Genomic DNA, 17,585 nt, shown 5'->3' with positions numbered 1-17,585 from the left:
GTCCCCGGGTCCCTCTCGTCTCTCCATGCAGGCGGCTGCCTCGTCGGAGGTCGGGTCGGCGCCTTTTCGACGCCGTTCTTTAGCTGCCCCAGCTCCGAACCCGCCTCATTCTCCTGCTGCACAGGTGGTGATGGAGGTTGCCGTGGCATCTCCTTCGGCATTTTTACCCGGCGTCTTCCAAGGAGGGCTCTTCGCCATCCCCGCGCCCACAGTCTTCCCCAGAGGCGCCTCGGGTTCCCTACTCATCTGTCAACCACCCACCATTCCGAGCTTGGCCATTTCTACCTCCGGTTGGGCTGGGGGATGGCTGGTTTAGTTTACAGCCGTCACCCACGGAGGAATTGCTCTCCCTACCGCGTTGTCCTACGAAGGCGAGTGCTGCCTTTGCACGGGCTGTCTCTACTGCCGCTGGGATTTTGCACCATGGTGACCCGGCTGCCCATATCCCCACGGACCATTTGCTTGAGGTTCTCCATCAGGGCTCTGGTGGACGGGAGCTGCTTCTTCCCTGCGAAGCTTCGCTTCAAAATTTTCTCTTAGGGGCGTCCTGCCACGGGGAACCCGGTGCCCCAGTCGCTCCTGCACCGCCACCATCCTGCTCCGCATGATCCTGTCTGCCTTTCCTTCCACCCTTCTACCCAGGGCCCTCTTCTGTAGACTGGCTTTCCCTCCCTGCCTTCAGTGTTGTCTCCTTCGTCACGAGAGGCCCAGTGGTTAGATTCCTGGGGGTGTAATATCTTCGCTTCCTCCAGCGCTGCCTTGCGGGCGCTCAACGCGCTTTGTGTGTTAGCAAGAGCCACTTTCAGCTTGTGGGATTCCGCGGAGTCCCTTCTGTCTTCTGCTTCTCAGGAGGCTGCATGCGCTGATCTGCGGCACCATGTGTTGGATGGCCAGGAGCTGGCCACGTTTATTCTTCGCTCGGCTCTTGATGTCTCTGGGGCTCTTGGTCGCACTATGGCTAGTTTGGTGGCCCTCCGTTGCCATGCTTGGTTGAGGGATAGTGTTTTCCCTGAGAATGTGAGGGAGCGTCTGGTTGACCTCCCTTTTGATGGCACTCTTTTGTTTCACGCCCCTGCGGACTCTGCCATTCAGCGGTTCCTCGCGGGGCTTCGTCCTCCTCCTCCTCCCCCTCCCCCCCCCCCCCCCCCCCCCTCAGTAAACCTGGAAGTCAGCTGGTGTATTCTGGGAGGTGTTCTCCCATTGTTTTTCCGGGGCCTGGTGTTTGGTGACCCCGGATGTGCGTTCTGTGTAGTTGAGTTGCCTTCAGGGCCCTTCAGTGCTGTTGGCTGCTGGTCCAGCCCCCCCCTCCCTTTTGACTTGTGGCTTTGGCTGTCGTTAAAAGCCGTGTCGGTCCTGAGATCGGGTCTTCTGTGTCTTCTTTTATTGGCTGGCTGGTAAGCCGTCTGCTATTCTACCCGCAGGTCTTCCTGTTTTAGTCCTCTGCTGAGGAAAGTTTTTCCTAAGAGGTGTTCCCATGTTTTCTTGGGAAGTAGTCTACCCTATGTGGGATACGTGTAGCTATTGTATAGCTCTGTCATGGGCTGGGGAGTTGAGACCCACTTTTTCGAGTTCTGTGCCTTCCATGGCGTAACGGTATAATGCAGGTGCGGTCTCTTTAACACTTGTCTTGGCGCAGCTTGCGCTGCGCCCCGCTTGTCCTTTTCCATGTTTGCTTCGACGCTAGACCAGCCTGGCATGCTGTCTACGGCATTGAGTTGTGGCGCTTCCGCCTTTTTTGTCCAGCGTTCAGCCTGGTCCTCTTGTCTAATGTTCCAGGGGGACTAGCTTTCTTGATTTTCTGTGTTCTGGTTAAAGGCGTGGGCCGTCCTCCGTCTATCTCTTTCTCTTCTCTTCTACCTGGTCTGGTCCCCCCCTTTGGGGTGTGTCCTGGCCTCCCTTGGCCTCTGCCTTTGACTTGCGCCTGGCTTGTTCTGGGTACCCTGTTCCTTGGTGCTGCTTCTTGCAGGCTGCGCATGCCTGCTGGCTCTGGTCCACCGTTGTGGCTCTTGGTAGGTTCTCTTGTGCCCCTGCCTCTTGTCTTGCTGGGGCTTTGTGCACTTGTGTCTTTCTTCTTACGCCTGCGCTGTTGGCGGTAAGGCGGTTCCTGCCTTGTCTGCTGCCTTGCAGCTGCTGTCTGCTCAGCTGTTCCTATCGCTGTGTGTGTTTTCTACGCCGGGCCCTGCCTCCGGCTCTACCTCTTCTCCCTGGCATTGGAGGTGGTTCTTTGTTCTTTGTGGCACTTCGGGCACTGTCTGTCCGTGCGGGGTGTTAGAGTGGTTCTCCCTTGGTTGGGCCTGGGATCTCCTGGCCTTCCCGTTTTGTCCCCGTGACATGTCCTCTGCTGGGAGCCTGTGCCTCTCTCTCTCTCCCTACTGGGAGGCTCTCTCACAGACCCTCCTCCCTTCTGGGTATGGCTTGAGTATCTATTCTACGTTAAGGAATCTGCGTCTCTATCAGATGTACAAGTTACTTACCTTCCGTCTCGATGTATCTGGTAGAGACGAGTCTAGTCGCAGATTCCTTCACAACCCGCCCTTACTCCCCGTTCTGCGAGGACCTTCAGTTTGGTCTTCTGCACTAGCCGCCCTCTGGGTGGCTTGTCGCCTGCGATTGTCCTCTTCATTTCCTCCCTGACGGGATGCTTCGAACTGTTTAATTGTTCCTTGCGGGTACAAGGTCGGTTGGTTCATGTTTACTTCGGCATCCCTACACCCTGGTTTTTTCCGGTGTGGGGGCCTACTTTTACTCTTCTTACCTTTTAATTGCTTGGGGTTTCTGATTCCTCTGCAGTCCTTTAAGTTGGGGTCTTTTGGCTGTACCTCAGCCTTTAGCTCCTTCCAGGGGATCCGACCTCCTTGATGGTTTGTCTTGGGGTAAATTGCCGTTACTCATCTGTTCCGGGCTTGTTGCCCTTCACTGTTATGATTTGTGATTACAGACTCTCTATCAACTGCTATGATGTTTTTCACATGTTTTTCTGCCTCCAAGGAGGCTGCTCTATCGCTGCTATGGCTTTCTATACCTTAGTGCCTGGCACTTTTTCAAATGGTGCTGTTCCTCACCTTTCGTTCCTCACTTTTCTGTTTTCTCTGCTTTTTCACACACGGTTCCCATACTCTCCACAGTTTTGTTCGTGATGGCTCCGCGTTGTGGAGCGGAAAAGTTCTCCGAAGAAAACTGACGTCAGCGTGCCGGGGTGGGGCTTATGTGACTCGCTGATGTCACGCCCGCGGTCGACGTCAGGACGGAGTCACGTGGTACCGCCTCCAGCAGAGATGCTGTGGCAAAGAAAGTTTTCTGGATCCAGTCTCGTGCCTGGGGATAATTCCACGTTAAGGAATCTGCGGCTAGAATCGTCTCTACCAGACACATTGTTACCGAAGGTAAGTAACTTGTACATCAAGACCAGGGGCTTGAAAGCCCCTGCCACCTTTGATATGCTACCCCGGCTTCTCCAAGACCAGGGAGAAGCCACCCCCTACCTACCCTGAGGCCCATTTGACTCCAGGTCAGGTGGAAAATTAGCTATGCAAGTAGACATGTTCACCACCAGGTTAGTCACACCCCTAAGGTGGGCTGCCTGATGTGACTCGCTGGACAAAACACCTCTGCACCCGAACCCCACAGCCCACGTCTGAGTTTACTGATGGTGCCCCCTTGCTTCAGAGATCCTCAAGAACCGAGCCCCCCTTTGGTTTCTGCCCCCACTTGCAGCCTTTTCTTCTTACAGTTTTTCCTATTGACTTCAGCAGTAGGGTTCGAGGCTACCCTTGCGACCAACATCTCTACACCTGGACACACCAGAGCAGGTAAACCAAAACTGCTGGTGGTTCGAAAAACCTTGGCCCCTACTTACCTTAAGTCCAGAAGACAACCCCTGTAACTCGATTGCCAGTACTCCTCTGCAGTTTATGTTTCTCCCTTAGGATAAAATTACTGCTTACGAGGCTCATGCATCAAATATGACAGCTGTATTTTCTGTGTTTCTGAAAATCGCTTCTTTGAAAAGTACTTACCTACTCTTGAAGCTCTTGGTGTCTAAATTAATATGAAAATCTATATTATTTTTCCAATTTGGTGTCAGATTTCTTTATTGAATGTGTGTCTCATTTATTGACTCTTTGTGTGCAACAAATGCCTATTTCTCCCCTCTGTTATGCCTAAAGCTGCTCGACCACACTACCAGAATAAGAGCACCTTGGGATTGTTAAAACAAGCCCCTGTACACTTGTAAGCAATACCTTGACTCTCTACACAGGGCACAATCTCTACATGGGAAAAGGAAGGGAACTTGTAAGTGACCTTGCAGGCCTTTTGCAGCATGTTTGCTCAGATGAGCAAAGGTGGTTCTTTGGCTTGTAAGGAGTGTATATGTTCCACAAGGTCTCAGGGGCTTCTAATAAGCGGGTAGATATGAATGGGAACCAGATTATTACTTTGAACTTTAGCAAACTATGGAGGCTAGCTCCGAAGTGATTGGTCCCACTACCCTTGTGAAGTGCAGCATGTTTTATTATGGCTAGGCCTATCAATTGCATTGATCAATCCAGATAAGCTCTATTGGGGGATATTGAGTCGATTAGACTGTTGTGCAAAAGTTAGATTGATGGTGTGACTGGCCGTATAGGTGCCCTTGAAGTAATTGGTAGAGATCAAAAGCTGAGAAAGCGCCAAGAAGCTCTTTGGCTACTTTGCCCAGAAACAACATTAACGTGTTTGGTGGATGATGATAATACTCTGCTCCATGGCCTCCCAGACTCCTTATTGGCCCCTCTTTAGGACATCCTGCAACAAACCTCTCAGCAAACCACTCAGTCCCCAGATGGTCGACGGGTAAGGAGGTCCGGCCGGGAGCTTCCTGGCATAGTGAATGCCTTTTGGCATTAATCCCTGGAAACAACCCCCCCTCTCGGTCAACCTACACCCCTGGGATCTGTGAACTGCGTTCCTGTGATTTTCCAATACCCCGATTGAATTTGAGGCCAGCTTCAGCACCTACCGAGTAACCATGAAAGACCTCTGATAGCAGAGCCCAAGTAACATGGCCGATGCACGGTGGAGCTGCCTAGGTAGCTTAGAGGATATGGCCTGGGGATCACCCTTCTGGCCGTCACCTACCCTCCAGCCCTGGCCACGTTTTTTTCGGCATAGCACTAGGTCTTCCTCTTCCCTCGCCTTCATGGGCTGCTGTTTTAGCGCCTGAGTCATTTTTCCCCAACATTGCAGCAAGTGAATGCTGTGACGCTGCTGACATTTGAGTCCCCGAGCTTTCTCCTGTACGAATCCGAGTGAGTGCGGCAATTTCTTGTCTTCCACCCTCTCGACCCCGTAACTGCCCCCCCCAATCCGGGGCTGCTGCTTGGGCACCTGAATTCGCCTTCCCCTGACTAAGCTGCAAGTTAACTACAAAGATGCTGGTGCCCTGTGTCCCCGAGTGTGTCCATCGACGAATCAAGTGAGAGTGGCGACTTCTTTGTCTTCTGCCTTCCCGACCCCATGACTGCCTGTGGATCTGCAATTCCTCTTTTATGTGCTGGAGATATATTGGGACTGAAATCTGGGTCCTCCATCTTGACGGCGTCGACCGGATACAAAGATCGCCGCATGCTGCCGGTCTATGTCTTGTCGCCAGCCCGTCTTTTGCATCACGTCAAACCCACTTCGGGACGTCCTCCATCTCGGGAGTGGCGATCATATTCGGGATCACCGCATGCAGCCTGGGCTCGGTCTTGGACCAGTAGCCTAATTTTGCTCCTTAAGGTGGTCTCTCCCATCTAGAACATCGCAGACATCTTATTGGTGAGGGTGGCTCAGTACGTGACAGCCATTTTGTCTCCTTCTACTGTCCCTCTCCGCAGCTTGATCACTTCAACTCGGTGAGTGTGACCGGCCCCGGGTGCTGCACTGCCATGATCCAGACAAGATCAAGGCTCTGCCTACATGACTTGATTGGGACCCTGATATTAACCTTTTTTTAATAGCAGATATTGCGGGACTCTTTTTCAATTAATTCCTATTACAGCCTCATTCCCCGTCCCCCACCTCCCTTTTGACCACTGTTTTACTATTTTACCGCTTCATTACTATTGTTCTTTTATTTATTAGCCATCACTGACTAACTGTTTGCTCTTGTTTTGTATTCCTCCCATTCCTATTTATTTGATCTATGCATATGTAACTAATGTAACTTTCATGTCCACCTTCATGTAAAGCTCTCTGATATTTCCTGGTCTAGCCAGCGCTATGTAAAACTCTACAAATAAATAAATAAAATAAGACTAGTTTCAATGTATTGCACAAGTTTATTTGGAGCCCAGATAGGCTACCTATGTCCATACTAATTCCGCATAAAAAAGCGATATGGTCACTGATGCACTTAGAAATATGATGCATGAATAACCTTTGGAATAAGGAGTGGAAGCAAGTCTAAGTCATATTGCCAGCTTTCTGTCAGTAGCAAAGTTTTTAGTTGTGTGGCTGTAATCTAGACTGGAGTTCAAGCAGGAAGCCCCATGCAATCCTAGCATTTTGCCAGTGCCTACGTTATGGCCAACCCATTGCAAGCTCATTTGCTTTAGGGAGATTTCCAATGCAGAAGGATTAGAGCTAATCAGTGGCGGATCCTCTACTCAGGCAGAGGAGCAGTGCCCCATTGCGCAAAAAGGAAAAATAAAATGACAATAGCGTATTGGTATTGTGATTTTATTATTCATATTGCATGCAGTCAGCGGCATGTGTGCAGTGTGGGGCGGGGCTGGCCAGAGCAGGGGAGGAGTGGTTTGCCCTCCCAAAGTGCGCATTAACTGTTTGGACAGGCTCCTTGTTCCAGTCTGAGCACCAAGTCCTGCTACCTCACAGTGCATCATCTTCACCCCTAACCTGGCAAGGTATCAGGTGGAATATGCAACCTCCGAACATGACAACCTTGACTCCCCAAGGAAATCATGGAAATAGATCTAGAACCTTTACGTTTGGTAACTCATGCATACCTAAAGAGACCCACAAGAAATACACAATTTGGCGTTTTCAATATTTATTGAAGCAATATGATTCTTGTGTGAAATACATGTGCTTTAATTAATAGAAGGAAACAAACCAAAGTAATTAGCATAGCGAGAATGGCAAAGAAAATTAACAATTCAGCCATTGTGCTTTTACATGGGATATATGCTCGCAGATGAGTATTGTTAAAGTTTGTGTTCCTACCTAGCGCTACCTATTCTACTGTGTCTAGGGTGGGTGAATCTGCCAGAATACCTGTGTGCTGATCTAACTACCCCGTTACCTGTGGGTAAGTGTCATAAGGGAGCCCATGTCGATGGAGAGCTGGGCATCGTTCCTTGCAGGAGGTAAACAGGAGTCATCTAGGAGGGAATTTCGGCATGGGGTGATCTCTGCCTTGTCAGCAAAAGGCACCTCTATCTAATAAAGGAGTGTCTATATAATAAACTTCACTCATGTAATCATGCCAAGTCCCACTCAGGCCGCTATTGTTGATACTTTCGTGATAACTCTGTTGAGAGAGCAATAACAAACAACAGCTTTTTATGCAGAGTGTTCAAGGCACTAAATAATATGCCTATGAAGAAGTATAAGTAGAAGCAAAGACATTTCAGAGAATATCCTGCATAGGCATGCATACAAATATGTCAAATGTCAGCTTTTAAGAAAAGATTGCAACTTTAAAATGTGAGCATGTAAAATGGTGGTGTACCTACTCGGGCCTAATGTGACCACATGAAAGATTTGTTCATGAGAACTTAGGGACACAAAGTCTTGCAACCACCAGATCGCATCCCAGTCTCATATAAAGTTTGCAAAATAAAACTATTGGGTTTACTTTCAGAGCCTGATTTGGTGCATTTAGGCCAAAGCCTGTGTGGCTGTCAAGGGCCTTAACATTCTTGGGTGGTTCCACCAAGGCTTTTTCCAAATATATTGAGACCTGGTTCCGGGGAACAAATATTGGTCATAAGAGGCAGCAGACTGATGGAAGGGTTCATGAACAAGTACCCCACGGTATTTTTGGGTGGTTCAGGCAAGACAAAAAAGTCCAAGCATAAGATCAAAGTAAAGGAACTTTTATGTTGATAGTCATTTTTGTGGTTGACGTCTTTGTTGGTGGAACATTAACTGAGTGGCGAGTTGAGTTGGGTGTCTGAGTTGATCTCCATAACCTGAGCAAGGAAGTTTGGGTTGATTCACAACCCTTGCTCAAAAAAACCTGAAATGTTGGTTACAGTTGGAGATGTGAAATGTTTCTCCAGTTTTACAGGCACTTTATTCTTTACATTTACCCAGTAGGAAAATTTCAGTATTTCCATTTGACATTTAGCTTGACCTCTGTGACATCCATTTACCAACACATAATGTTTAATTTGTTTCCAATGGTTAGTTAATGCTGTAGCAGTTTATTAAGATGAACTATTTTTTGTAAATCACTGAGAAGAGCTTGATCATATTCTGAGTGTGATCTAAGCTATCCTCCAAGATCGTGGTGTGGTGCTGAAGGGCAAGAAGTGTGATTTTCTGAAAGTCAAAGGGAAGGATATGGGCTATTTAATTTCTAGTGATGGGATTCAGCAGAGGCCAGGTCTCGTGAAGGCTATCGTTGATGTTCAGCCTCCTGATGGTAAGGTGAGAGTGAAGTCCTTTCTGGGGGTTAGTGAATCTTATTCTTGTTCTGTCCCCGACTATGCCTTAAGAGTTAAACTTCTGACTAATTTGCTCAAGAAAAGTACCCCGTTCCTTTGGGATGTTTGAATGCCATCAGGCGTTCAGTTGGATTAATGAATAGCCAATTGGAGTCAAAGGTTTGAAACTATACAATCCTGCTTTAATTTGTTTCCTTACAGTTGATGCCAAAAATTACATTTTGTGTACTGTTCTTACTCAAGAAGATGGTACTGAAACAGGAAAGATCGGTTTCACCTCACTGGTTGTCTAAGTTGCATAGTTTTATTACTCACTCATTAAATAAGAACTATTGGTGTGTTGGTGGTGTATCCAAATGTTTCACAACTATTTCTGCTGAAGGCGTTTCCTCATCCAATCTGATCACAAGCCTCTAGTTTATATCTTGTTGGTGGGTCTAATGACCGGGGCAGAATGCCAAACATAGCTATATTCACAACTGAACCTTTGTAGTATCAATTTCACACTATGGACATCCCTGGGTAGAAATGCTAGGACTGATTATTTGCCTAGGTTTTCTGCTGTGAGGGAGTCTCTTTGGAGGTGTATGATGATGAGCATGAGAATTTCCTACTTGCTTTGGTTAATATTGAGTGGCTGTTCTAAGAAGCATAAACGCATACGGGGAACTAGTATAGTTATTATGACTGTACAATGTTATATACTATTGACGATTGGGCTTGCTGTAATGCCATGCATGTACATCTGATGCAGCGCTACTCCAAAAATAATTTCTGAAACCATATCACTTATCCCTGAAACACCAGAACATACATTCACTCACTAGTGGGGCCCATATCACTGTGAGTTTCGTACACACAATTTCTATCTCATTCTTGGGATCAGTGAATTTCAATGGAGAGCTGCTGTATCATAGCGAAATGTCTAAATTATCTAAACGTTTATATCATATACATCTGCAGTTTTTTAAAGTTTACCATGGTTTTATCATCAGAAAATATGCATTTAGACATATCGCCATAAAGGTCGATGAGTCTGGTAGTAAGAAAATTAGGCGTAGGAAAACTCGAGACCAGCTTTAATTTCCCATTTATCTAAGGTTTTTAGAGCAATTTAACATGTCTAAAAGTTTCTTTTTTCTTTATTTAATCTTCAAATGGCATTTAAACGAAAGTTTTCAGTTCAAAACAGTTAATTTCATTTATTTTAGAAATTTCAGAAATAACGTTAACATTTTAGGTTCAGAACACAAGTATTAGCAAAAGACAGATAGTTCCCAAAGTCCATTCTCCTAACTTCCTAACTAAATCCCTCACTAAAGTGCCATTCCTGCAAAGAAAAATCATAAGTCGAGAAAAAGGGTCTTACATCATAGGAACATCAGCAATCCGACAGCATCTCTGGAGGAAATTAAGACGACGTTTTTTACTCGGTAAAATCAGCACTTTTTATACCCTTTTAACTAGCTCTATCTATCTAAAAGAGTAACTTTTAAAGAAAAGTCGAGTGCTCATTGGTCAGTTCGGGGGTGGATGAGCATAACTTCATCTCCACATTATACAATTTCTTCTTGTCAGGGTGTTTTTTTTAATGACCCCATTTTCTCTCAAAGTCCTGCCTAGTTGAGTTTCCTTAACTCGCAACTTCAAGTAAAATTCTAATTTTCAGAACCATTGCTCTCATCATTTGGCAGCCATCTAGACTTCCAGGCCACAGCGGCCTTGAACCGCCTTCCGCACAGGCCCAAGCAGCTCGCATTCATTCTCATCTCTTCGGCTGCACATGCGTTCTGCCTTTGGCTGTCACAGTAAACTAGTGACTCCATTTTGTCGCAGGCCTCTCGAGTCAGAATGGGAACTATCATAGAAACAAAAACAAATAAACGTTACATTTTGAAAAATAGCCTTTCTATTTACCTCCCCCTTACTAAGGTTTTCCCTATTAGTAGTTACCTAGCAGATAAGCAACACTTATGTGTGATATGCTCACTGTAGGTCCCGTTTCTGGCCGCAAATACATAAACAAAAGCACATTTATGCTTCATTCCATTATCTCAATGCAGCATATTAGTACAGGACATGACAAAATTACATAGTTAGTTAATTATAATTTCAACATAAGCAGAGATTAGTTTTCCACGTGTGTATATGTCCAAGTTTTTATTCTAGGTTGGCTATTCTCATGCACCACTCTATTAGTTCAGATTACATGTTATCGAAGTATGACTTTACAAGGGGTATACAACATTTTGTTTCTCCACCTTGCTCCATCACATCAACCAAATCTTGCACTGTTATGCTGTGACTTGACACTAAATTCTAAATAAAGTTGGTTATAAAAACAAATATTGAAAGGCTGTTTCCTTTCTCTGGAAGCAGACTGGAGCTAGGCATTGTTAGATGACTTTAAAGCATGTTTCTCAGTTGACCCACGGAAAAGAGCTTGGATTGGGCTTCTGGCTTTTGCCTCAGATGGTCTGATCATGAGACTGGATAAGTTGATTGCACCTGGGAGCTTGAGGTTAGCTTTAATTGTTAGTGCTAATTTGGAACATTTTGGTTGTACCTTGGGTAAGCACAGGGTTCTTTTTTCATTTTGGTGGCTAATAATGGCTAGGGAGATTAACCCCTTGCTTGTGTGTGATCTGCTCTTATTGTGAGAAGAACGTCATAGTGTCATCTTCACCCCTGATGTCAATTTAATTGCCTTCGACCCATGAAAGAAGATTGTCACTGATTTGATGAGACCTTTCAATTCTTTTCAACATCATTTCTGCCTTGCTTTTTCCTATTGGACTTCCTTTCCAAGTCATCAGAAGTCAGGTTTATCACAGAGCCCAATTCCAAAGTGCTCGTAGATTTTTGAAAGACATGTTTTTGAGGACGAGGCTCCCAGATAGCCTAATTTCTCATAATCTTGTTTGGTTTGTATTTTCCAAGGTGGAAATATTCTGGGGATGCAATTGTGTGAAACATATCAGTAGTTCTCTGTAGCATCCTCAAGCTAATGGTCTGGTTGAGTGCATGAATTGAGTGCTGGATGAGCACTTACTGTGGACTTTATGCAACAGTTGTACCGTTTCTAATGCTGTGAGGGCCATAGTTTGGTAATACTGGACCATTCCACATCCTGTATCCAAAGTGGTCCTTTTTGCACTGCTGCAGAGCAGGAAATCTACCACTGATGACAAAGTGACTTAGGGTGTCTCGATTTAGGACCTAAACTTGCTAATCATGGACAATGTAGAGGTCTCCAAAGTGAAGCAGAAGAGGAGTTTTGATGAAAGGAAGAAGGGAAAGGACAGGTAGTTTATGTTAAATTATCTGGTGTGTATTAGAAAGTCTATTCATGTTAAGGAGGGTAAGAAGAAGAAGTATTTTCTTTCTGTATGAAATTCAGTAACAATAGACAAAATCTTGTTTGTGGGCGAAATGGCAAAATGTAACTTCCTCCAGGGATGATGTTGCCATTCTGGCAAGCATTATCGATGCTGGAAGTATTTCTAGTTCCATTTAGAGGCCTGGTAGGTGAGTAATATGAAAGCATAAAGACTACTTACCTAGAAGGTTTACTGAATGTAAGTGATGGACTCATATGATAGAATAGATTGAGATCTGACAACTAATGCTGGGAAGGTAAAAATGAATGTTTCTTTTCAATTATGTCATACCATGACTGCATATTTCTTATCTTTGGATTTTGTGATGGGTTGATTTAAATCATAGCATTTATATTTTAATCTACTTTCAAAATTAACATTCTGTATATTACAGAGAAGCAACATTTCACTTCCCACATTTGCTTTACTTGTTTTACATTTCATCACAGGACGCAAACTCGGATGTTTTGACATATTCACATCAAACACATAACTAGAATAGTTTATTATATCAAAACCTTCCAAATCTGAAAAGTCAACTGCTGTTTACATGTCACAGGAACTCTAGCATCAATATATACGTCATACATTGACAAATTATGAACCCTTTTCTGTACTCTATGAAAAAATCTTTCTAGGTTGTATATTTATTAGCTACAGTCTTAAATCATTAGCCATAGTTCTTCAAACCTTACCCACTACTCTTACTCACTGTAGGTAAATTTACATTTATAAAGACTCCAATTCCTGTAACCAAAATGACCCAAAATTAGATAATTACTTAGGCAGCCCCAGGATATGTAAGGCAGTGAGCTCAAGGTGAGGGTGCTATGTGTCAGTTTTAACAGTATTTCTCGTCAGCCCAACAGTTAATTTCCAGTGTTTTGCTGCACTCGACAATTTTCATATATTTAAAAAGAAATGTCATACTCCTAACTTTCTCTTGTCAATGCAGTGGTATGATTTCTATGTTTCTTTGCAACTAGGAACTTGATGAGGCATTTAAATAAATCTTGAATAAGATTGTGGTGTTTTCATGCTGTATGACTGAGTCCCTCTAATCTGGTTTAATTTCATATACACTGAATTTTATCAAGGTTTTCATCTTCATCACTTATGTCTTCATAGTTATTACCTCCTGTACTATTGTCTGTTAGGCTGTCCTTTCCTTTTGTATGGAAAGTCCTTTTTAATGGCATGATTGGATGATAACAACCAATGCATTAGCTAGAGGCTCCACTCTGCAATGTAAAATATGGCTTTTTGATTTCATCAGTAAATCATCTCAAATATGATTATATTTTTTCTACCTTTTCAGTTCCCCCAGACTTTGGTTACTTGAATGAAAAAAGTGTCATCAGAACGGCCACAGACTTCATTATTGAAGCAGGAAAGAAAGGTGAGGATTTGGTTTTGGTTAATCACGTTTTGTAGGGATTGTACAGTGAGAGATTTAAGTTTAGATGGCTATATGTGCAGATTGCTGAATGAATACAATGAATGAATACAAACGTATAGAGCAGGATCTTACCAGTGAATGTGTCTCCAGGTAGAAAACTCAAATAAAATCATTTGGAAATATATGCAGAGATAATTGTCTTAGTACCTGAACAACGGTGATGTCAGAAAAGTGTCACAACCTCCTACAATGTTTAAGTCCCCAGAAAACATTTTTTCTTCTGATTTTCAATGTTTATTTGCGAACCCCAGTAGACAAAAATATACAGGTACATCATGATCGTGTATTTGGAACTTAATGGTAATATTTTGTTGTGTTTTGACAAAAGTAATCATCAGAAACCTCGGTAAAGCTGGGATTTGTTTGCGAGGAGAAAAAAAGAGGACAAGTGTTTTTTTGAAGAAAGTCAAAGTAAAACCAACACATTTTTCAGTATGAGATTATTTGTTCAGTATGAGATTAGCGCTAAATTATGGGCAAAACTCCAAATTAGAGGTGAAGTGTCAAAAAGCTGGTATGCGCAGATCAATAAAGGGTTGTTTGGGGCTGGGTAGTTTTTTGCATTGAGCAACATTTTATCAGTGTTGCTCCCAGAGCAGCTAGGAGGATTTTTAGCAATATGAGAATGCTGTTAAATGTAACTACAATATTCACTATTAGTGTTGCCTTATTATAACCAACATTTTTTGTTTTGTGTTGTTATGAAATAGTACAGATCTCCTAGTTGAACTCTGTAAGATTGGTCTTTCTCAAATTTGTGAGAAAATAATTTTTTAACAAAGGGTGTACATATATACTTTGGTAATTCCAGTCACCCAAAGGCATTGTATTGCTTCATATTTCAGAGAGTATTGTTCAAAATGTATTTCTGCAAGGCTGGCAAAGTATCCATTAATATCTTAATATTTCCCTAAAATGTATTTATTGGCTGTCCTTTAGTGCTCTTGAATTCCGTTTGAAAAGTGTCACCTTATACTGATGGCAGGGATATATAATGTGTCCATGTCCCCTTATTCGAAAATATAATCCAAAATATCCCAATTTCAAATTATTACCTGACCTAATAGGTTCTTGTATTCTCTTAGAGGTAGTGGGATGTCACTGAGTAAAACAGAAGCTACCATCTGAATATGAGGCATGCATTGGGGACTTGAAACATATTCTTAGCTTGTTACCAGTAATGGTGATTCAGCAGCCCACATACCGGTTACGTGTCCTTTGAGTCATCCTTTAGAAGGATCCTCCATTACCAGGTTTTAGTCCAGCTCCTTCTGAAACACGCTACCCACCAGTGGCATGAATCAGCATTATGCTTTCCAATAATGTGTGACTGAGGAGAAGTATAGGAAACAACAATCTAGGATATTGTTACAAGCAACCACCTGCAGTGTTATTCTAAATTCTGTTGTCTGGTGCTAGCTTGGTCAAAATGTTTTCAGACTGTGTTAGATCTTTCGTAGTCACTTTCACTGTACCTTTTGTTCAATCATTTTGTACTGATGGGCTTGGAATTGAAAGGAGAGGGTACAGTGACAAAGGAAAGACTTTGTCTGGATGTAGTGAGTGACCCTCTGAATATCTCTGCTCCTCCTCAATCACCATCAAAACATCAGACCAGCTTCAGGCTTGTATCCAAGGTTGCCATCAGAGGGGGCTGGAGTAGAAGCAATCCCCATAATGCCAGGCCTAAATCAAGAGGACCTAAGGCTAGAGGGTCAACCAACTTTGGTAATTGAAGAGCAATATTGCATCTATTATCTTCACACTGAAGAATGGACCGGCATATGTGCTGTTTTTGAAGTCCTAAGAAGTTAAAACTAAGAACCTAATAAAAACAGCTGAGTTAGGATTGTAAGATAAAAAGGTCCCCTTTGCAATAGACGGAATTAAAGTGTTCTTTCAGAAATGTAGGTGTTCAAGACTCCCTAAAAAGCTTACTGGATATACATTCATGTTTCCAGAGGAGTGTGTATATTTAGGCTTGAGAAAACGCTAAAGCAAGAGGGTAGAGTTTATTATCAATAACATTTTAAGAAGATGGGATCCCTATTGCCGCCCTATACTTTGCCTTTAAAGAAATGTATTTTCAATCATGAGTTTATATGGTGATCTACTTAGAATTTGAGATGGGATATGATTCATGTGTGACTTATTGTGTGTGCTCTCAGGATGGTGGTGCAAATAATAAGAGCTATTGAAACACAGCGTTAACATTTCGTAGAGCACAACAAAGCCTCCCATATGAATCAGATTAGGAGATCTTGTTGTTTGATGTAGCAGCGTCGACGTGAGGAAATAATTTTTATTTTGGATGAATGTGTCAAGTATCTGGTGTGTGTTAGTGGAATGACTGAATATACATTCACCAGTAGGTAGTCATAATATATATATACTCACCAGTAGATAGTTCTAGTTAGGACCATTTTTCCATAGGAAAAGCATTTTTTGACTTGCCTATATCTTTGGCACCGTTTAACAAATCTTCATAAAAATCTCCCAAAAAAGTGTGCCAGGGATTCTTGTACATGGAAATTTCGGGGCGATTCATCAAGCGTGGACTGAGAAAAAGGTGGTGGGTCAAAAAAAGTGAGTTTCCCACATTAATTCCCACAGAATCTGTAGATACGGCTTCAGCATGAACCACTGGACGAAATTGCACCAAATTTTGGCAGAAATCTAGCTTTTGATCCGCTGATTGTGGATTTTGATATTTGGTGTAAATATGTTCAGTAGTTTGCGAGATATTAAAGGAAATCCAAATTTGTATATCGGTGGCCGTGAATTCACGAATAATAAGGAGCTTGTGCAGAGATCTCCTGAGCTCTGATTGGCTGCCAATACTTCAACCAGGAAGTGTTGGCAGCTATCTTGGGACTCTGCTTCAGCTGAGTCCCAAAAACAAACAGAAAAAAAGAAAAGCGGGCAGGGTAAGGATACCTGGTTCGGGGGCCCTCGGGTGACCCTGCCAGGGCAAAAAAATCCTGCAAAATACATGCATTTGCAGCAAAAAAAAGCAAGCACAGGTTTCTGTGCTTGTTTTGAACAGGGCACCCAGGGAGGCCAGGTCCTAGGCTATTTTTATTAAAGAAAAGGGAGGGAGGCCCCCCTCCTGAGACTCTTGAGCTCCGGGGACCATCAACTCCCCAGGGTTTATTAATAGTTTAGGGGGGCTGCATGAACCCCTTCAATGGGCTCAGATGTGCCCTAGAGACCACCATCTCCCCAGGGCTTTAGTACATTAATGGATGGTGGGCTGCACGGACCCCCACCTGGGACCGGCTTATCAATACAGAAGGAGGGGGGCAGTACAGACCCCCTACTAGAGCCATGGGCCCTGTGGATCACCACCCTCCAATACCGGCTCCTGCTATAAAACACAGCAATACCCCTGCACTATACAGTTACAGTTAATACTTAATAGTAGTGGTATCGAAAGCAGGTATTTGAAAATAATTTGAGCATATCAGTCCGAAATCATTGATTTCAGGAATAGGTAAGCATTGATAACACAATTCAGTACAGAAACGTTCTTTTCTTGTTTGAAGTATTCTTGTTTAATGTTCCTTAGTATATGCCAACACGTGTTTCATCGCAGGGAACAAACTGCGAATCTTCAGGGCTAAATGTGAAAACATAAAAAACACATATGTGTTCATGTTCTACTCAAGAACATATTGCAGTGGTGACTTGGGTGTGGAAAAAACCCAGGTGACAAACGACATGCCATTGAGTGACTTAGTGTCAATGTGACTACATATCACTGGTAGGGTGACATTCCTGTGTTGTGATGAAAACAGGAGGGAAAAGTATTCTGAAATACGAACAATATACATAAATAAATGAAAATACGTGAAAAATGACCGGAAATAGGGTGAAGTGTAAGACAATGATGAGGAAAGTGAAGTGTGTCTGATAGGGCGGTGTCCCAAGTGACTGGTGAAGTTAAAAAATATATATATATATATACAATCTAAACATATTTCCAAATTCTTGCTAGACATCCTACAACAAGGTGTGACAAGATATGGATGCTAATCATCGTTAGATTTCTCAGTTTGTTCATAGTTTCAGTGCACTCTTATTGCGATGCTA

At 43.5% G+C, this 17,585-nt stretch overlaps 1 protein-coding gene across 1 annotated transcript in view; it reads left to right on the top strand.

Moving 5' to 3' along the window:
- FOCAD (focadhesin) overlaps positions 1-17,585 on the top strand; it is a 1,210,644-nt gene that overhangs the window by 970,678 nt on the left and 222,381 nt on the right. Inside the window, exon 37 of the mRNA XM_078675948.1 lies at positions 13,353-13,433. Within this exon, the coding sequence (XP_078532074.1) occupies positions 13,353-13,433 (81 nt within the window). The remainder of the gene's footprint in view (positions 1-13,352; positions 13,434-17,585) is intronic.

This window comes from Lissotriton helveticus, chromosome 2_1 (genome assembly GCF_964261635.1).
Source record: "Lissotriton helveticus chromosome 2_1, aLisHel1.1, whole genome shotgun sequence".
Taxonomy (NCBI): Eukaryota; Metazoa; Chordata; class Amphibia; order Caudata; family Salamandridae; genus Lissotriton; species Lissotriton helveticus.
The sequence above is the reverse complement of the archived record's forward strand: the minus strand, read 5'-3'. Positions and strand labels throughout refer to the sequence as shown.